This window comes from Dermacentor silvarum, chromosome 7, assembly GCF_013339745.2.
Source record: "Dermacentor silvarum isolate Dsil-2018 chromosome 7, BIME_Dsil_1.4, whole genome shotgun sequence".
Classification (NCBI taxonomy): Eukaryota; Metazoa; Arthropoda; class Arachnida; order Ixodida; family Ixodidae; genus Dermacentor; species Dermacentor silvarum.
In genome coordinates, this window is record NC_051160.1 from 16,639,256 (window position 1) to 16,661,547 (window position 22,292).

Sequence of the window (22,292 nt, forward strand, 5' to 3'; positions counted from 1 at the left end):
ACACGGGCTGCCACCGGTACATAGTGCAGGACCTCTTTGGGTGTCGACACCACATGCTTTCAGATAACAGGCTACTGAGAACGACGTCACCAGTCGCAAACCATTTGGGTGTCGACACCACATGCTCTCAGACAACAGGCTACTGAGAACGACATCACCAGTCGCAAACCGGTGTTGTTCTTCTTTCTGAGGTTTTACGTGCCAAAACCAGTTCTGATTATGAGGCACGCCGTAGTGGAGGGCTCCGGATTAATTTCGACCACCTGGGGTTCGGTGTAACTCTCGAAGCAAGCCAGAAAAGCAAGACACAAAATAAAATTATGCGTTGCAATGGCAACTCCCGAGCCACAGTGTCATGATGCCGCTTAATGTTATCTGTCTATTGCTTGGAGTATAGAATATTCATGTGTGCTTCAAACGAATTTGCACGGACCAAATGCATGAGCAAATTGTGCTCATTCAAGAAATGGCGAGAGACGCTGCATGGGACATTTTGCACACTATCTCTCAATATGGCAACAGTGCTTTAAATATTGGGCCAAAATTTCCTCACCTTGTCATCATTCAAATGTGTTCTTTTCCCATAAATGGTGCATGAACTTTGAGCCGAGGATAAAGGTTTGGTCAAAGTTTCCAGCTATGGCAGTTTCGTTCACTGTACATGAGACCGCATTGAGATTGACCCTCTGTCACATCACAGACAGTGAGTCACCTGGTGGCAGTGCTCTGAAGTATAGGAAGTTATCTGTTCATTCCACCTGTTGCCTAGACCTAAAGGGCGCATGCCTTACACTGTACGCAGGATTGATAACTGCATTGAATGAAATCCAACATTAAGCAATGACACCTGCATACAAAGTGGAATGCTTATGCTTGTTCCCTTCACAATATGATATTAATTTACAACTCTACAACATAAAATATGGGCATGAAATCGAGGCCAGCCACAAGCATGGTCAAGTGTAAACAGTGTAATCACAACGTTCGTGTTGCTACAAGACCTACCTGCCGTAAGAAAGGCCCATCACACTAAGGCACACACCACAAATGCCATAGTATATTAGGGCTTTGCTTGTTTAATGCTACTTGAACCAGACCGTGATGTCTGCTCAAATACTGTGCGGTAACTTATGACTGTGTCAATTATGCGCGTTCTGCTCTCACAGACAAGTGACCTGGCGTAGCTAATAGTGTAACATATTGTACAACAAAAGTAGTCACTTGTTTAGTGAAAGCCCTTGTGACATGAGTGACAGTTACATACAGTTACGATGCTAAAGACCAATAGGACTTCCCGAGAAAAAAAAAAAACGCCACTAAACACTAACATTTAGCCCGTGAGCAAACAAATTTGCACAGCTGCAGTCATCCATTGCGCTGAACACCAGCCACGTGAGGGAAAACATCCATTCAATGATTCCAGCAAATACAGGTTCAAGCAGTAAGGTTGAACTAGAATGAGTGAGAAAAGCATCACTCTACTTCCAAGCAAATTGAGCTGTTGGATCGCAGCCACCATGCAATGGCTTACCTAATACCTTTGTTCTGAACACATCCAAAGAGGAAAATTAAATTAAATTGTGGGGTCTAACATTTAGAAACTACACAGTAGGTTATTGGGGATACCACAGTGGAGGACTCCAGATTAGCTTTGACCACCTGCGGTTCCTTAACGCGCACCCAAAGCACGGTACACGAGTGTTTTTCGCATTCCACCCCCAACAGAATGCTGCCGCCACGGCCGGGTATCGAACCCACAACCTCGTACTGTCAGCAGCGTAGCACGATAGCCACTGAGCCATCGCGTGGGTCCCCGAAGAAGGAAATACCTGTACTGCTGGATCAGTGGCTGACAAAATAGCTCAGCTAAAGCATCTTGCCGCTCGTCAAGTGTCTCGCTCTGTTGGTCAGTGGCAGCAAGGTTTACGGCCAGGCTGTGCTGTGCGAGGGCCAAGGCGCTTCAGCGACTGGTCGCGGGGTCCAGCCAGGTGGCAGTCCTCTCGCTGAGCCAGCACTTCCTCCACCAAGCACCGCATGGCTTCGTCTGCAAAGAGATTTACATCGCGATGAGCGAAGTAAAGAACAGTGCCACTAACTTCTGCAGATAAACAGCACACATGTGTAGGCCCTCGAGTTTCAACGTGACAAAGCAAGGTGGAGCGTATATCAAAGTGCAGACTGCACACTGCATTCTAAGTAAGGCACATGAGGCAATATAGAGGAAGCACGAAAAGACGGAACACATGAAAGTTAAAGGCCGTTTCACATGGTGCGATTTTGCACTGCGATTATCGCACCGGAAGTGCGATTTCCGTCGCATGCGACGAAAATCGCAGTCGCAGGGCCGTTTCTGCGATTTTCGGCTGCGACCAACCGGTTGGTCGCAGCGTCGCAACGTCGCAGCAATCGCTGCAATTTTTCCGTCGAAATTGCGCCGAGAGGTATTTCGCGGTCTGTTTTGGAAAATGGCGGCGGTCGCTCAACGCAACGTTTATAGATACTTTTTTGTCTATAAATATTGGATCAACGAGCCTCGAACAGTGCAATTAATTGAGTGGAGCCTTGGATTACGCAATCGGTACGTAACATCAGCACCGACACGCGAACAGTGCAGATAAAAACTCGTAGGTCATGTTCGGTTCTGTGATTTCTACGAGTTTGTTGACACGCTACGTTGCTAATCTGGCGACGCTGTTTTTTAGGTTGGCTTCGGGTGCTGATAGTACGTACTTTTGCGTGATTTTCCGTTATTCACACGCGCTGCGAGTGTGTAAATACTACGAGGTGTCCCTCACGGGAAGGCATGGCCTTCGGATGTCGTCCCAATTTTCTGGTTCTGGAGACAACTCGCGATATAAGAAAACGCCACAGTTTTATCGCCGTATGCTTTTACGGACGGAACAATTTAAAGAATATGCAACTACGGACAAATGCTGTGGTCAATAGGTCACGCTATACGCGCGACCATTTAGTTGCAGTCGGTTGGTTAGGGCTTTCATGCGCATTTTCCCCAATGAATTATCTCATTTCAAGGTTCTGTTACTTCCGCTGCGAGACGCAAAGCGAATGTGCAAACTGGATATCGTAATGAATGTTCTACAATAGCATATTTCACGCTTTGACTGGGAATAAGCAGTATTGCAAATTTATTTTCGAAGCAATATTTAAACAGTTTTTTTCTCATTTTTCTGATGCATCATTTTTCTCCTGAATAAAAAAACCAATAAACCTTCAGTGTGTTGCAGACTTTGTATCCTTACTGCATCTGTATTAACCCTCACATTAAAAGGTAATTGCACATTTCACTTACTTCAGTGCATCGAATTACTTTTGTTTATGCTGGTTGTAACATATTGCAGTACTCTAAGAAACTACATAGCCATAAACATCCTTGCCTTTTCTTGCTTCTCTGTCTCTACTTCCTGTAAAACACATGCAATAATGCGAAAAGCAGGCGAACACCTTGTTTTTATAAGCAGTAGATAACTCATTAAACAAAAGCAGATCAAAATTGTGCAGTGAAGTCAGCCGGTTGCATTCCTTCGTATGAATGATAGTATCTTTTCAAGTGTGGGTGGGTCTTGCATGTCCACAGCTCATGAAGTATGCAGACTCATCACGAGGCGTAGGTATAGCCCATCAAGATGGAGGCAATGTTGCTAATGAGTCTGCACTTACATGTATTACCGCATAAACTCGTATAACCATATCCCATCATTACTCAATCGAGCTTGCTCAGTCATATTCACCAAAATTCTACTTATCCGAGCTTGCTCTGACTCATATTGACCAAAATTGTACTTGGCCGAGCTTGATCTGACTAATATTCACAAAGATTCTACTCAGGCAAGCTTGCATCGAGTCATATTCACCAAATATCTACTTAGCCAAGCTTGCTCCGACTTATATTCATCAAAATTCTACTCCGGTGAGCTTGCACTGAGTCATATTCACCCAAAATCTACTTGCCGAGCTTGCTTTGACTCATATTCACTAAAATTATACTTGGATCAGCTTTCCCCGACTACCACATGACAATATTCACTAAAAGTTTACTCAACTTAGCTTGCTCTTACTCGTATTCACCAAAATTCTAATCAGTCAGGCTGAAACGAACTCGGACTCATGTGCACGGTTAGTTCGAAGTCTTAGTGAGACGACGTTTGAGTGAGTTCACCGTGCTATGTATACATTACATTATGTGACCTGTGCGGTGAATAAGCAAACATTGTCTATGAGTACGTGTTGCATCGGGTGAAATAAGGACAACTGTAAATACTGCAGTTAGTTTTCTAGAGTTCAACTCACCGTTGCGTGAAAGCTTCGCCTCATGTCGATTCAAGCAAGTGCATTGGATCTGCATCATATTTTTTGCCAATCCTGCTGTCTGTCCTAACCATTACTGGGTGGCCACATTTTGTACATTTCAACACAAGGTTTAATAAATGACTGTAGTGCAATATATTAAAAAAAAAGATGCTTGCATCACTGCACGTATAACAATCAGAACATGACACAAACACATGCACATAAGATGCACACAAATGATAAATACATAAACAGATGGAATCACAGCTAGCCAGCACCTATTGAAAAAAAAAAAAAGAAAAAGCCCAGGACTACGTATAACCATTCCCCTTGCCAGGTACATGGGCTATAGGAGAAACACACGTGCAACCTAGCAGTTACCTCGAGGTAGCAGCTATGGACGCTTTTGCATTCGCAGCTGGCCACTCAACCACTCAAGTGTGTTCAGTGTGCACTTGTACTTAGGCACCCTTTTTATTGTCTGTATCTCAAAAATTTAATGTGGATCCTCAAAATTTTGAGAATGTTTGGATTCTGAGGCTTGCAAAGGTAAATATTTTTATTCCATTTTCGTTCAAGGTGAAGGCTCATACAAAAGATTAGAGATATTGTCAGTGCCCCTCACTTTCTCTCAGAACATAAGTGGTCTGTTATTGAGATTCTAGCAGCTTTTCAACAGCAAGAAAGGGAATCAGCTTCCCCTGTTTTCAGCATTGGGTTAATGCAGGCAATTCAGGGAGGCATAAAGTTTTGCTAATACAATAGGTTCGGGAATACCAGATTAGACTGTACCTTGAAACTTTCCTTGCACTTTCTTATTTTGGTGAAATAACCCAGTTTTAAATGGCTCCAGTTAGCATGCTCTAACATTGGTCTAATATAGGTTAAGTACATGACTAGCTTAACAGACTGGGATGCTGGCTTTCATTTCCAGGAGAGGAATCATAGCACCTGCTCCAGTTGCATATGTTTTTGGTTATCAGGGGTATACAGCCTCACTCTAAGGATAACGTGCTGAAGCAGGTAGAAGCACACGCATGCCATTAGCGGATAGTTTCGATTGCTTCTTACCTTACACTTGCCACCATGAATACAAAATTTTAGCGTTCGATTTTGTTATTAAACAAACAAACGTACTCCTAACAAGGCATTTTAATGTTAGCCGTGTGGCTACGCGGCTGCGCTACGTACTGCAGCATATTAACTTAAGCTTCTTGATACAGATTCACAGCACACTAACAGCGCAAGAAACAGGACGAGAAAATAGACGACGCCCATGTCTGCCAGAATGATACGATACTACGTACACAAGTGACTGCAGCTCCAAAAAAATGTGGTGTCGGCTTTTACGCCTTTCCAATTATTCAGAGAGCACTTGTATGAATAATTACAGCACAGGCGCCGAGACGGACGAGCCATGCTGGCGCTAAGATAAACGTTCACAACACAAATTCCATTGCACGTTCAGTAATTACACACAGATCATTTGCGGCTTTGTTCAGGGGCAGACGTGAGCTTTTGGGTTGGTGCTTGCTGCTAAGTTTGGTGCAAGAATATTGCTAGGAGCAGGAACCACTAATGCGCAATCACGAGCAATACACACACATCCGTTTTTCAGAAGCTGACGTTAATCACGGGTAGCGCGAGGGTCTCTGCGTTGACATGACGACTCCGCCGAATCCCGAATACTGCATATGCGATGACAACAGCTATAAGGGCTTGTTGATAGGTCCTCTTGTAATTTGTTTAACCGCAGGTAGAACGACACAGGCATAAAACACACACAGAGACAGCACACAACGCTGAACGACCACCTGCGAACAGCTGTTTACGTCCGCCATTTCTCCTCGTATTGAGCTTCACAAACCGCTGTTGCGCACTCCAAAACAAACTAAACTTTGAAGCGCTTTTAAATTACAAAACTCACGTATTATTTGGTCGTAATAAAGAGAGGTCAATTATATTATAACGAGCACGTCTTTTTCATTACATTAAACGAATTTAAGCAGCGTGTGCGACAAAATCTGGCAGCAAGCAACCCTGGGCGTCGCATAATCGCATTGTTGACATCGAACCATGTGAAATGGCCGTTGCGAATTTCGCATCTGCGAAAATCGCAGCTGCGAAAATCGCAGTACAAAATCGCACCATGTGAAACAGCCTTAACAACCCTAAATGTCGGCAAGGACGCGATACGGGTGCCTATTTTGCATAACATAGAAGCAGAATTAAATTATCTTGCAATTATGCCAATAGCACGTGCAACAAAAATGCATAACCGTTCCAGTAAATTCAAAATTTTTGAATACAAACGCTCAATATCGAATAATGATATGCAGATACATTTATTGGCAAGTTTCTTTACTTAAACATAGTAGACCATCGTAATCACATTGCCAACAGTAAAAAATAGACTAGAAGGCCATTACAGTAAAAGCCAGGTTATTTGACCCTTGAAAAACTGAATAATTCACACTGTTTTGTTTCACCAACATATGTGTTATTATGCAGAATCAACTGCCCATTAATTCAGCAGAACCTGGTCCTCTGCCAGTTGTTGTTACACATTCGTCATCGAGCGGTAAGCTCAGAAGTGTGGGAAGTACTGCAAAAGTAATGGCAAATGAGAAGGCAAAATGTGCGCTAGGTTTTTTGCACAGCTCTATTTGTTCACAGCAGCTTTTACCACATCAAAGTAAAGAAACTGGCTAATAAATGCATTTGCATATCATTATTCAATATACGATTTAATATTTGAAGTTAAGCATTTCATTCGAAAATTTTGACAATGACATAAACCTAGAAGTGAGCCATAGTTTTTCTGGCCACACATAGCACGAGCGCAAACTAGACCTCTCGGGGCAGAATTTTCCTCTCCTCCAATAACACTTTTGGGAATTGCTCAACTTGAGCACATACGTTGTGTTGCTTTCTTTCAAATGCTAAGCTGAAAAGCAGGGCCTAGTGCTCATGTGTGGTCCTACTACATCAGGCAGGCTGCACCCATCAAAGGCTAACGCAGACAGATTTCCGTACACTTATGTGGAATAAGATCCTCCCTCTGCGGTGAGTCACAAGGAGCTCTCCTCCTGCAACGGTGTGCTAGCAGTACCTGTTCTACGTACAGTCGAACTCAGTTATAACGAACAGGCTGCTAAAAAAATAGTTCAATACTGCATCCAAACTCACCTGCACCGCACTTAAACCTAGGGGTGTGCGAATACCAAAACAGCGCTATTAGACCTAATAATTTAGGCAGCGTGGCTATGATGAAAATTCGCCACTGGCCGATGTGGCCACGGGCCACAAGCCATTGCAGAATGCTTGCTGCTAATGTGTTCCTACGGGTAGCTCATCAATGATCGGTCCCGAGATGATGTATGCTGGTTAGACTGATGGCTGTTGAAGTGGCTGGAGTGCATCGCCGCGTATCCAACATGATCTATGTGCCTATCGGCAGCCTGATCTTCACGTATTCTTTTGCACTTCACGAAGCCATTCCCTCTGTCCACATCACGTTGTCATTTCGATCAGTCCTGTTGACTCAGCCAAACTATGTACTGACAGAGGCAGCCCCGGTGAATGCAGAGCTATTCTTTGGGCGCTGTCTGCGTGATCCTTGCAATAGGCCAATGTCGAGGAGCGCTTGCAGCGACGTCCACTACCACGCGAGCCAGGGTGGCTAGTGCGTGCTCGGCACTCTTTTTTCATCGAAAACGAAGCAAGACGCTTGCTTGGGCAGCATCAAGCATGAGGGGCTCTGCAGTGTATGCAACACGTGGCACTGCGTCTCTACGCCGAATATATAAAATATTCGTAAAATCGAATAGCAGATATTCAATTCACGAATTGAATTATTTGAACGATCACTATTTGATTTGGTAATATTCGAGTATTCGCACACCCTTACTTAAGGGGAGAGGCGGGTCAAAAAACGGCGATTTTCATTAAAGAAACAGGTTTTGTGTTTTTAGTGTTTTCAGCAACATTGATCTTTCCTATTTCACATATGATGAAATCAGAGCCAGAAATGATCGGGAAAAGTATAATAAACTCGGTTAAAGCACTCGAGGTGGCAAGAAAATGCACAGATATGACACATTGTCAAGCGTGCGATGCGTCAAACCGCGGTGTCGCACGCCATTGGGCTCATGCAAGGTGGTAGGCCTAAGCTTTTTCTCTCCAAGGTTAGCTTTGCCGCATTACATTCTCCCCGGGAAGTAATAATAATAATTAACAGAAGTAAACAGCTTTTATAACGTTCAATCGCATTTTTCTCAACTTCATATTTTGGGCAAAACAAGGCGTTTGTGCACAACATTTTATGTACTTATTGTGTTCCAATCAAGACCATATTTGATGGGCGTAATTTTTAGGATATGCAGAATGCACTTATCTAGAATTTAATGCAATCACTTTATTTTTTAAGGATGAAAATTTTTAATGTACTCGGGCACCAGCCACTGAATATGAAGCACCAGATACGAAATTTTCCTAAAAAGTTGCCTGTAAAGGGAATCACATTATCTTGCTTATTAGCACTCAATGGAGTGTTAGGGATAGGAAAAATAATTTTGCACTGCTCTATCATGCTAACTGCTATGTCCAGCAGCTGCACAAATATGCACTGCTTCTCACTTATGCATGGCACTTAGGACATGAAACCATCGAGATATCCTAAAACTAAAAGTAGATTTCGAATGAAGAGATCAAGCTCTACAAGTGGTAGAATTTTCATTCACCCAGCATCATTATTTAAAAAGAAATATTTCTGAGGAGCGTCTCCCCTTAAAACAAATTCTTTGTGATGCGTTCACTACTCAAATTTTTTATCCCTATTGGAGAAACGCCAGGACAGAATCCATTTATTGAAAACAAAGCATGTATTAAGCAGTACTTTTTGTCTGTGCCTTAAAGTGTTCATTGGCATTCCTAACAATGGCATTCTTGTTGCACAAGATAGTGTAAACATGCTCCAGTCCATTTCTCTTAATGTCAGTACCGCACCGACTCCGCACATCCATTGCAGAAGCGAGTCCTGAAGCGTTGGGCAGGGTACCTCAGCTGACACCAAACCCCTCGAGCTTGATATATCTGACGTTCAGCCAGTTATACGAGAGTCAGACCACTCCTGGCTTGGTCATGCATTGAAGCACTTCCTCGATGTATGCAGCCATGTAGCACTGGTCAAAATGACTGGCGGCTGTTCTTGGCCACCCCCGGATGAGGTGGAAGGGTCAGTTCGGTAGGAGGGAGTAGAATAATCAGCTTTATGCAGGTTGGTTATAGTATTTGGATTTGGCTGCATTTATTCTTGGTGTTAGGGCCTTCTCTGCTCCCCGCACTGCTTGCATCTTGGCGAGTGTACAATGTGGGGGAAGTCGCAGCCCTGAAGCTCAGCCAGAAGGCCCCAGCCAGGCGCTTGCAACTTGGTATGTCCAGCCACCTCTTCTTCCTCTTTCTATGCAAATAAGCGTGCCTCCTTAGAATCAGCTACCTCGATAGTCTCTCCAGCAAATTTCAGTAAATGAGCAATTTTCACTTCCTTCTCTGATGGGGGCACTTCTTTAAGGCTTGTGGTAAAAGAAGACAGTTTGCTGGGTGCAGCGACGGCACTCATGGCAGGCACAGTTTATTCCCTTGGAATGGGTTCAACATCTCGCAAGATATCAGACCACAGGAGGTCTGCCTTTTTTTTCTTCTCTTTGAGAGTAAAGTGGGCAAGTTGAATCCTCCACATATCCTGCCATATTAGGGGTGACACTGTCACGCGCTGGACTGTCTTCATTCTCCAGATAAATGCCACTTTTGTGCTTCCTTGACGATTGCTTTTTCATTGTTATCTTGTGCTTCAAACATATTCCTTGCCCTTGTCTGTGCCCCAGAATAGCACTGGGGTTGCCCGCTCTTATGGCACTTTGTGTCAAATCCCCACACTGCCCTTCCCTCTGCAAAGCCAATAAAGCTGACCTCCAATGAAGTGCAGAAATGGTATGGCATCCAACAGGATAAGCTCATGCTTGTTGATGTCACAAGTGTAGCGGCAGCAAGACAGGCCATGTTCCAAGTTGTCAAAACGTCTTCAAGGTGCCTGTAGGCCCTAAACATGGCTGGCTAACTGGACACACACCTTAGCACCAGCACGGACTGCTTCTGCTAGTTTATCATAAGCATAAAGATGGAAGATAGAATAGGCAGGTGGTCTGCTACTTGTGGAGGACAAGCAAGTTTTGCGTGTCGACGGCCGAATCAGGGTCCGCAGAGTACTTATGAGGGGGACGTGGTTGGTCACAACAAAATCACTGTCTCCCTGCTGGGCGATGGATGGCAAGTCACCAGCCAACACTCATGCGTGGAGAGGCAGTGGATCTTTGCCTTTCTATCAGTGACCTTCACCATTGGCACACATCGGCAATCCCTAGCACAATGTGGTACACCGTGGCCGCTGCTGTCTACAGCAGGACAGCCAAGCTTCGCTTGCCCATACTCTATGCTCTAGAGTTCAGGGACACACTGCCTGCAGACGTTTTCCGGCCATTACTTAGACACAATACAACATGGCTCCTTACATGTCCAAGGTTCATCTTGGACCATAGCCAGGGTCGGAAGTCGAGTGCCGATGTTAGGAAGCTGGGTGTTACCAGAAGCAGTGCGTAGCTTGATTGCATTAGCTTGGTCACTACTGCAATTCTCGCCACCCAGTGCTCAATGCCCTTTAATGGGCAAACACGTGCTACAGCATGTCAATATTTGTGCAGCGACAACTTGCAAGGGCCTGCTACCTGCCAAGTTCAAACCCATGGCGGTTGGTAGTACTGTGAGTACTGTTGAAACACCGCAAGTTTGAAGTCAGGTACTGGCACAGTCTTTAAATTCACATCTGTTCTCTGTGAAAATTGCCACTCTTCCTCAGTCAGAGATACCCATGTATACAGAATAATCAAGCAACACAAACATCTCAATCTTTGAAATTGTATGGCAGTCGTATTTGATCCTGAATAAACACCAAAATTACTTGCCAAGTTGGTAAATTGACAGAAAAATGTTTTCTGTTTTCCTTGTGCAAATATATTTACACAACCAGGGTTCTCCCCAAAAAATTTTGAGAGGTGGACATTGGAGGACCAGAGGGGGCGGCACAGGCACATACTGAATAATGACAACACAACAGACGTTCGAGCGAAATCACCAGAACACAACAATACAAGACACTTATATCGGCCAATGCAGCTTACGGGTGCTATTCTGGATACTTGTTGAAAACTCAAGGTCACCTGATCTGATTGGTTGAGAGCGCCGGAGGAGAAAAAAAAAAAAAAAGAAAGACCGGGAGGAGACTTTCTCTCGTTTTTATTACTGCGATAGCAATTGTATGGACACTCCAGGTGCATTTCTGCCATTGTCATCGTCACCGAGAGGTTCCGTATAAAGTCCACGGCTGATAAAATTTTCGCCGTGCACCGTATGCTGTATGTGCAAGTGAAAGCATGCGACGGTGAGCCAGCAATCGCGTGCGTACGCAAGGGCGGGAAGCGGGAAGGAAGCACAATGTCTTCCAGTCGCGCGCAACGTTCCGGAGGCAGGGTGGGGGTTCTCCGCACTGCCCGAGCCACCGCGCGCGCACGCTTGGCCGCAAGGCTCCGGGGGGGAGGCTCAGTACTACGCCACATGCTCCCACCCGGACGGCGGTATCTTGAAAGCCAGCTGCGGTGGGGGCGGTGTTCTTCCTCTCTGCGCTGTGTTTTCGCAGCTTAATTTACGGTGATGCGAGCGGCGGGACGAAGGTCAATTCGCTCACTGTTGCTGCCGTGCTTACTCACTACAGCGTTTGGACAGCGAGTTTCCGCGGTCATCGAGCGAGATACGTTCATGTTTGCTTGTGCGCGCATGACACCATGCTTGTTAATTCAGTTCGTATGCTTATGTTTATGAGTTTGCTATCACAATCGATGCTTTGCCTTTCGGGCAAAACTGCGACTTTTCTTGTTTATTTTACTTTTTTTTAAATGCTATAGCAGAGGCGACGACGCATCGGGTTGTGCCCTTCTTTCTGTGCATGCCTCTTCTTTCTTTTGCGCTTCTTTCCACGGCCGTACCAGCCACGCACGCGAGAAAATGCGACTTCCGTGCATTCGGGGATGCCACACGGTTGCACTTTCCGAGGTCCAGTACCGTGATCGTTCGCATTTACCGTCAGCTTCCTGGCCTTTGTTTCTGGCTCGCGAGCGTGTGCAGCTACTTTCCACCGGCGTCCATGATTGCCCATAGCAGCGCGCTTGTGGAAGCCAGCCCCTCGCGCTCGCAGCTTCCACTGCATAGGCACAGAAAGTTGTCCCCGAGTACAGCAAACTTGAAGCCCGAGAGGTGGGCGGTGGTGGGTGGGTGGTCATAGAGGTGGACGGTCGGCGGGAGTGGTGGGCAGCAAAATCACCGCTGCCCACCGTGGGGAGAACCCCGACAGCAACTAACTGTGTGTACCTTGCCATCCGATAAAGAGGGAAGCACAATAATGTGTGTTGCTTATTTAGCTCAACTCTGATTAGTTGCCGTGCTATCCCTCTAAAAACTTCAGCAAACTGAATGTCCAAAGCTAACAAGCGCAACAACACTTTGGCCTGCTCATGCCTCACTGTTTGATCACTGGAATGTCTGCAGACTCATCATGTTGATGGCTAGTACAGCTAAAGCCTAAAGGTGAACTGCTACGAAATTTAAAAACCACAAAATACTAGTTTAAGATAGTGTAGATACAGAAGAGCCTCTATGCAAAATTGTACGTTTGAAATACAAGTCGAAGCGTTGCAAAAAGCCAGCAAGAATAGCATTTTTTTAATACTGAAACTGAAAATAAAGAAGAAAAAAAAAAAAAATCTCATCACCATTACAGCTCACTGCAAATGACGCACGACCTAAAATGTATGCCTCCTCGGCATGACTTTCAAGATAAGGCGCCACCTGTGGCTGTTCGTGGTGCGCTGAGAAACCTTGAGGTGGCTTGTGGGGACTCAAGTTGCAACGACAACCACCAGGTGCATGAGTCATCTACTCAGCTGTTGCCTAGAGGTCGCTAATAAGAAAACAACACTATTACAAGCCTTGTGGCTTTGCCAAGATTGCTTCCGTGGTATATACCACTCATTCATAACCAATTTAGCCCAAGTGAAATTTCATCACAGCTGGCATTTAACCCGCTTAGTATTCAGTTTTTTTTTTTCAAAGATGATGCACCTGCAGCGTTGGGTGTATATTTTCGGACAATATAAAGTGATCACAGTGATGTTCAGCATTGTGGAACACAATGGTTTATATCTTTGGTTGTGCAGAAATGAAAAAATGACATGGATAATAACAAATGCTCTCTGTCATCCTCACATTCCTACGTGACAAATGAATGCGAAAAGGAACATAGCAGAACAGAAATGCGAAAGTGCATGGGTATGTCCGTGATGCTGAAAGGATTAACTGCAACACAACAACATCAGAAGTACTGTCAACTGTCGGCCTACTTGTGAACACATGTGGATGGTGCTTACTTATGTTGATGTTCTCCTTTGCTGAAGTTGGGAACCAGCCAGCGAATCCATGCTCCTGGCAGAAGGCGCTGAGAAACCGAGCATTGGGAGGCTGGGGGCCCAGGTCACACTTGTTAGCCACCAACAGCACTGGCAGGGGCCGCCCATTTGGCTGCTCCACCTTGGCAGTAATATCGGCCTTCCACTGCATAGCAAGGTAACTACTCTGAACCAAATCTTTACATCCTTTGTTGCTCGCTAGAGTGGCACCTCAGCTGCCTTACACCAGAGGCCGTATATTCAACAGACCGATTTCACAAGTTCTTGCTAAAATTTATGCGAATTGGAACAGAACCTGAATGTCATTTTTGTCTTCGATTTCGTTCCGGAGTGAAAAAAAAGAAAGACTCAAGTTTTCAGTTTAGGTAGGCCACTATTAGGCTTTCAACGTGGCATGTTGGGAGGCAGGCATGTAATACACTTGCGAGCATTTGAGATTGGCAATTGTTAAATAGCTCTCCAGTGATGAAAAACTGACATACAATCACTGAAATGAAGAAGCGCTTCCTAGGAGGGTGGTCACCATTTCACCACACTGGTATGAAAACTGGAGTAGGTCCAATGGAAATGACATTGGCTTTGAGATGCACTTCTACAATGCAATTTTTTCACATTGCATCATCAAAGATAACACAGTGCAAGTCAGCGCTCACATTGTTTAGCTCTTTCATCTAGCTCTCTGTCCTGTGTATTGCACTGTTTATTCTTTGAGAATTGAATTATATTCCACACTGGAAAAAAAAACTTCGCAGATGTGTGCTAATCGAAACAGCTTTTACGACAATAACAGCAAAGCTGTATAAGGGAGTTCTCTCACTTTTCGAAAGTCCCAAGGTTCTGTTTACACGAAATCTACTACACGAAATCTACCCCAGAGTTATGCCTCAATATATCCGGTGCAACTCCTTTACTAAACCCAAGCCTTTTCATATGTTTCACTAGTGGTAATCTGTTTCTTCCAAGACGGCTACCAGTGTGGGGAAACTCTGCGTCGGGCGGTTACACAAGCGTCACGTAAGATGTGCACGAAAGTGCAATAAGGGGCTTTAAAGTGCCAGTGCTATCATCGCCACTGCGAAAGTCACGCGAGTTCCCGTTGAGATCGCCCGAGTCTTCTTTGGTCCCCAGAAAGCGGCGAGTGCGGAAGCCTCCGCTGCCACTCTGGTTTTCCTGCATGTCGTTAGCCAACCACGTTTCTGCCGTGACAGACGTCGTGGCCGCCTATGTATCCAGCTGGTAAGTTGGAAATCCCTCCTCACCTAGTGTATTCTCGTCAAGGGAACCCTTGGCGATGTTTACCATAACTAGCTGGTCTGCTCGAAGTGTTAGTTGCAAGCGTAATAAATGCTTTCCCAGTACATACTGATCATTGTGCATTGTTTCCTCGAGCTTGAAACGCACCGTGGTTGATGGGCAGGTGTGCACTAACCGCGGTGCGCCAAGCAGGGCGCCGTTGGAACCGTGTCATTCCTACACACTATATCAGAACTTTTTACAGAGACTTTTGTTTTTTCCCAAACATACTCGTAAGAGCAGATAGTACTAAAATTGACCTTAGTCAAAGAGACCAAGCATGATACCAACGAAATGTTTGTCAATTTGGGCCCCTCCTAACTGACCTCCACCATGGAGTCATTGAAATGCAATGCGAGAAACAAACATTATGGATTAGTGGCTAGAATAAACAGTGCAAGGAAGTGGTTCTCTATTCTAGCGATAAGTATGACAATTCTAGTTTATAATTATGTTTAAAAGCAATTCAGGGCTCTGATGTAGGCTGCATTGCTGGTTTTCCTTTGACATTTGATATTGATCACACCACCGCATAAAAACTGTTGCGAAACTCTGCTTACCTTACTATAAAAGGTTAGATTCCGAGAACTATATTTTTTTTTCAATGGTGGCATTATATGGCAAATAAGTGCATCACTTTTGAACATTCATATTTCCTTTTTTCTTCCTCCCCAGATACTGTGATGCCTCGCTGAGCAAACACCTTGCTTGGCGAACATTCTCGCTCACGAAGCCAGCAAACTGGCTCGCTCACGAGTCTCCTTCACTCTGAGAATTCACAGAGTGAACACGACTCCCCTGAACGAACCAGCCACGTCTGCGTGCAGGTGTGCCCACACATTTACTGGGCATTCACGTTTCTGAGCCGTTGCTTTCCCCTCACCTTGCCTAGACGATGCCATTGCGTACTTCAGAAATGTGCTGAAGAGGCAGAGGCTTGTGGCTTGGGATCAATTCTACCGTTCTGGATATTTTATAAAAGGCCAGGACAGACATGGAAGAAAGTTTTGCACCGCAGGCAACTTTCGCTTATCTAACTGAGAACCGATTTAGACTAGAGCACTGCACTAGCTTGATTTTTCGGCCCAGACCCAGCCCATGCCCGCTGTTTGAAGGCTGAGCCCAGCACGGACCGATGCACAGGCCATGGTCTGCATGACTGGGCTCAGCCCACCAGGGAAACTTTGCGTGTACAGCGCTCAGCGATTCAAATGCGATAATCAGCCTGCATAGCAGCCGGCACTTTTTGTGCCACAGGCGAGCACTGGGTGATCGCTGGGGGATCAAATGCAGTCATAATGCGTCACAAAGGCCCTCACATTCATCGTATTCCATAATGCAAAAACGCCGGCCACAATCCGGGCAGGCTATCACATCTCAATCACTGAACACAGTAGTACATGCCTTAAAATGTTGTTGCTTAGGTGGCATATAAAAAGACGTTACAATAAAACTGCAGTGACAATAAACACAGACCCTGTGGAGGCCACAAAGAAGCACTTCTCGTCTACAGATTTGAGGCGCACGAAGAATATTGTGAATGCGGTTAATGTGGAAGCAATCGATGTGTACTGCAGCGTCGTGCAATAAATGAAAAGCGATAAATAGCACAATTGCAATAAAATAATCTTAGCGAGAGCGGAAGCATAGTGCTATCGCAACAGCAGTAACAGTCAAATTGCATCTATAGCGGTTTTTAGTCTCTTTACTTTTGCAGCAACAAGGATTGTTTTTTAAAGAAACAAAACAGAATTTGGACTGCTTTTTTTATTTTGTTTGCTAAAGTAATTAAAAGCCGCCTTTTCCAGCGTCACACAGAATGCCTTGGATCTATGCAGAATGCCCACGTGTGCTCAAAGGCCCGACCTTGGGCCGAGCACACTTTCTTTTTAATGGGCCCGTGCCCGGATTGAAGAAATCAGGCCTAGGTCCACCAGAAAACACTTTAACTGGCCCTGCCCGCGGGATGAGCCTTTCAGGTAAGCCCGGGCACATGCAGTGCTCCAGTTCAGATTCAACTCGGAAGTATTTCTAAAAGTGCAGACAGGTGTACACACTAGTGCAAATAGCCTCCTTAACCCACCACCTCTATCTTGATCTAGAGTATTTACTTTCCTTGTTCTTCCCTTACCTGTTTTCATATATATATATATATTTGAGTTTTTGCATGACCAACCAAGGTCACAGACCAAATTAACGAGTTTCCCATAGAAAAACATTGAGTAAACAGGTCTCGCAATACCTAATGTCTCAAAAAAACAAGACCACCAATGGAACGAAATAAATTCATTCGGCGCATCACCACTGTATTAGCCTGACAACCACAGCTGCTTCTCCAGACAGGGCATACTGGGCCTCACTTTTTCCAAGTCCTATAAACACGAAAATTCTTGCTATGACCCTATTGAACCTGCAGAAGCAATAGCGATCTACAGCGAGCCCGTGCATCGAAACAAAACCTTACAACATGCAGCTCCTCTAATAATTGCACCGGCACGTGACAACATGAACATTCCATGTAGGTGTAGTGGCTGCACTGAACGAAGTGCAAGCCATCTGTCAATCTAAAGTTAAACAGACCAGCCACAGCTGTGGCCACCTGCTGCACATAGCAGAGAGAAAAGGAAGTACAAACCTTCAGCACAGAGTGTAGGGTCGCTGGCCTGGAAAAACAGAAAAAGAAAACAGAGAAAAGTCAGACAAAGCACAAGCAGCCGCATTGAAAAGTGAAATGTTTAACTTGTGCTATGCAGGTGATTCTTGGCCACATCGAAGTTGCTTGACTTACAAAACAATGCCTGCGGCCATGCAAAATTTCTGCCAAATAGCAAGAATTCCTTTTTTTTTTTTTTCTTTTCACTGTGCCTTATATGAGGTGTTCTTGCAAAGACTTTCAAAAAATTTTAATTGTTTCTGGCAGATACCACAACTTGCAGCCCTTGAGCTGGACTACTTACTCGAAGAGGCGGACATTGCTTGTATGAGAAACCAAAAATGCATAAGGTAATCAAATATGTATTCAGAAAATTTCACTAATTAAGTTACGGTACATATAGTAATTGACTAATTGTAGCCAGTTGCTTGCCCCTGTATGGCTGTGGTTGTGTGGTGCGGTGCCCGCATCCGCTGATTGGAGGGGCAGCGACCAAATTTTGTGCACCGTTACCGCGGCGACTCTCCGTTCAAATATCCACGCTGTAGCGCAAGAAACACGCTTGCGCGTTTCTTCTATCTGTCGTACGTTTATTGTCTTATTTTTTTCTGAACCAAACAAGGCGCTGCTATCGCAGAAGCACACGCGTCAGTACGAAACTAGACAGGAGATGTAAAATGAAGATAGGAATACGAGGAGCACATTCAAGAGCGTCATTTGCTAATATCCGTGTCATTTCTCCGCCCCTTCTGAATAACTGGAAATAAACTGTTGTGTTCCTTTTATAATATCCGAGAAAAAGAAACCTGTCACCGAAAGGGTTAATAAATTTGCAGAAAAATTCAAAAGAGTTAGCAAGTATGCTATAGTTCTCAGGCCAAGCTATAAACTTCAAGATAGAGGAGCGGGCACCAAGTGCACCGCTGTACACTCACCTCGACAAGTCGTAGACTATCACAGCAGCAGTGCTAAAAGGGGGAAGTCAGAACACAATCAAGAGGTGAACACAACATCAGCAAGTGGCCGCACTTACGCATACTTGTAGTACACCCGTGTCATGTATCCAAAGCGTTCATGTCCAGCGATGTCCCTAGAGCAAACAAGGTTAAATGTAGTGACCAGTAGTGTGTGCGTGCACCATTTGCTGTACCAGCACTTACCACAGCTGAAGGGTTATGTGCTTATTGCCATTCCAGACGAGGTGCTTTAGAGCGAAGTCCACTCCAATGGTGATCTTATAGGATGGATCGAACACACCTGCCAAAGACACCACAGTGAAACACAGCTGGTTCAGACAATGTGGTGTGAAGAATAGCAACTATGCTTCTATGTTTTTTTTTTTTAGCAGTATTGTTATCGTAAACAGGAATAAGGTGTCGATGCATAAATTACCAAACAATGGGGCAAGTTTAGATGGTAGCACTTGGGACTACAGGAAGAAATAGCCTCAGGAAGGGTCTTGCGAGTTTTGACTGGCATGTAGGGTTAACCAGCCCAAAGCACCACTAAGTGATACCATGGTGAAGGGTTCCAGTTTGATTTCGACCACCTAGAATTTTTTTTAAGGTGCAACCAAAGCTCAGCTTATTCTGGGCCACCATAACTAACCTCACGCTCATACAGCACAGCACCATATAGTCACTGAGCCTCCAATGTAACTTTAAGGGCTGTAGCACTGGCAACCAAAATTGCAAACAAGCAAAAAACAGCAGCACCTACAAGATCATGAGCTAATTATAAGGCTCAACATTAGTCACATGAACACAGTGTACAATAGCATTATGATACATTCCAAACAGGAAAAAAAAAATTAATTACAACAAAAACAAATGAAAGGATCAAAGTGCGCACATACCTTCCGTGTAACGCCGAATTAATGAGGTCTTTCCTGCAATAATAATAATAATAATAATAATAAAAAAAAACAGATTACTACTCTTGCACTGCCCTGTTAAATCAATTAAATGTTTTTACAAAAAATAGTGACCCACAAATTTAAAGATACTATTACACATCCATTTTAACAATACTCTCATCACTAGTCAGCAAAAAATACACTGTGCTGAAAATGAGCAAGAAAAAGAACTTAACACACGGGAAATACTGCAACATATAAGAGACAATGTACTCGATGTCCACCATGATCGGCACCCTAGTTTTTATACCACTGCCTCTGCTAATCATCATACCACAACACTACTTTCTCTGCTTCCGAACCTACTTATAAAGAACAGAACGATATGCAAAGATTCATTGAATATATTTATCAGTGCAATACAATTGAACTGATATGAGCACACTGTATTCGTTTTTGATAATATACGGAGGCACTTGTAAATTTTGAAAATTGTTTTTCAGCTTTCCCAAGCCCTAAATTTAGAACCCCACAGAGCAGTAAATGAGATGCACGCAACTACAGGAGGCTCACATGGGAAAAATGTGAGGAGCTTAAGTTTTAATTAAAGTAATTTTTTATCGACTATGTTAAAGCATGCGCAGTTCTCTTTAGAACCGCCCAGTGAGCCAAGGTATTCTGCATGCATACAAACATGCAAGCTTGAGTTTAACATAGCTTATCTTAGAGCTGCTTCCGGATAAATCATAATGCTGAGGAAAAAATCAGATCCATTTTATAATTAATAATGGCAACAATGGTACATTATTTAGTTTAGATATATATTTAATGTTAAGTTAAATAATGCAGCCTGCATTGGCAACTAAAGCAACAGTTGTGATTGTTCAATACAGGGCATAAATTACTGTATTGGAGTTCATAATGAACAGGCTTCTTTATCAAATTTATCATAAATACCATTTTCATATAAACTAAACTGGCTTACCAACACCGAAGTCGCCAATAACAAGGACTTTGAAAAGCAGGTCTTCAATGTCATACTTCGTGGAGTCAAAGGATCCGCTCTGCCTGTTTGCTTCTTTCAGTGATGACATGTTCTGAACCTGCAACAGTATTTATAGATGGTAAAGACACCTGACAAATTAACAAGAATGAACACATGTTACAAGCGGCCCCACTTACATGGCAGTTGAGCACTTGAACGCGACACTTCTGGGACAGACACAAGGTACAGTTTCGATGGCAATCGAAAATGCACTGTGTGACATCCGTATAAAATGATTAATGTCGGGTTTTGTGTACCAAAACCCCATTTTCATTATTGACTCCGGATTAATTTTAACCACCTGGGGCTCTTCAACGTGCACCTAAATCTTAGTACACTACCATTTTTGCCTCTCACCAAAATGCAGCAACCACAAGCCGGGATCGAATTCGCGACATCCAGTTCAGCTGTTGCGCAACAAGCGATGTGCATAAAAATGTTTGTCTCTGGTCAGAATCTGGTCAGTGGCAGGTATTACTTGGCAAAACCTTGCAGACCTGCGCTAAGCAATGCAGGGAGTAATCGACTGGGCATGTCTGAGCACTCCCGACAGTGCAAGAGTATGTAATAAAGCCTGTATTGCGAGATACGCGGTCTGATAGCGATAATCGGGCTTTAATATCAGCATATGCTGGCAGTGATAGCACGGCTGCGCAAGGCTACCGGCGCAGCTCTGAACCGGTGATTCGAAAGTGCCGTAAGAAACCATAAGAAAGTCCCGCTATTTCATCGGAATGCTTCTCGGAACCTGACAAAACATCCGACATTTAGCAAGCGAGAGAGAAACGCGGCAATGAGGAAAAGTTACCTTGGCGAGGAGGATCCATGAGAAAAAAAGAAACAATGTTTAACTGAGAAGACAGCTGGCTAAGAATCCAATACTTGTAGCCGCATTGTGCTACTTCCGCGCGCTTATGACTCTTTATGCGCTAAAGAATGCGCTCCGCATGCGCGCTCACAAACATACATACGCTGCTACACACAACGACACACACGTGTCTCAGCGTTCTCATGAGTCACCTGGCGACCACCAGCCAATAGCCGTCGCGCTTGTTCGAAGTGGGCTGCGGGATTGGGCCGCTATGATTGGGAGATGGGCGCACGAAAGTACAAAGACAGCTTACGATCGTTGTGTGACGTAACAGACACGTTTTCCACATTACAGCGGTTCCTGTACAATGCAGAGCTTCGCGCTGTTGGTAATTTTTTTTCTCCCATTATGTGTTGCTTCAAATCCTTTGAAGTAAGAAATAATAGCAATAAAAAAAAAAAAAAAACACCCACTCGAACGTTGCGAAAACAAAACCGAAAGTGAAACACTCGATGTGCGACCATTTCGCGTTTTAACACCCATGAGGCAGCTCTAAATCGTGCTCTAAATGCTAATAACTACATACGTGAAGTAGTACGTGATATCATGGTGATATCAAAGAACTATGTCTCTGTAAGCGCAGGCGTAGAAATGTCACTTGAACATGGCATAGAGCGTCGAGACCGCGGAAAGAAACACGAGGCCACACCTCCGCACGTGGCGACGATCATGTTCGCGTGAATATGGCAGAAGCG

At 44.4% G+C, this 22,292-nt stretch overlaps 1 protein-coding gene across 1 annotated transcript; it reads right to left on the minus strand.

Moving 5' to 3' along the window:
* Positions 1 to 584: 584 nt before the first annotated feature.
* Positions 585 to 21,727, minus strand: LOC119457606 (ras-related protein Rab-38). The gene is made up of 9 exons (XM_037719228.2): positions 21,535 to 21,727; positions 20,667 to 20,784; positions 19,682 to 19,714; positions 18,987 to 19,083; positions 18,860 to 18,916; positions 18,762 to 18,794; positions 17,809 to 17,836; positions 13,842 to 14,025; positions 585 to 2,044 (listed from the first exon to the last, which is right to left on the minus strand). Exons 2-9 carry the CDS (start codon positions 20,773 to 20,775, stop codon positions 1,908 to 1,910), a joined length of 678 nt encoding a protein of 225 aa, XP_037575156.1. The 5' UTR covers positions 20,776 to 20,784; positions 21,535 to 21,727; the 3' UTR covers positions 585 to 1,907.
* Positions 21,728 to 22,292: the final 565 nt, after the last annotated feature.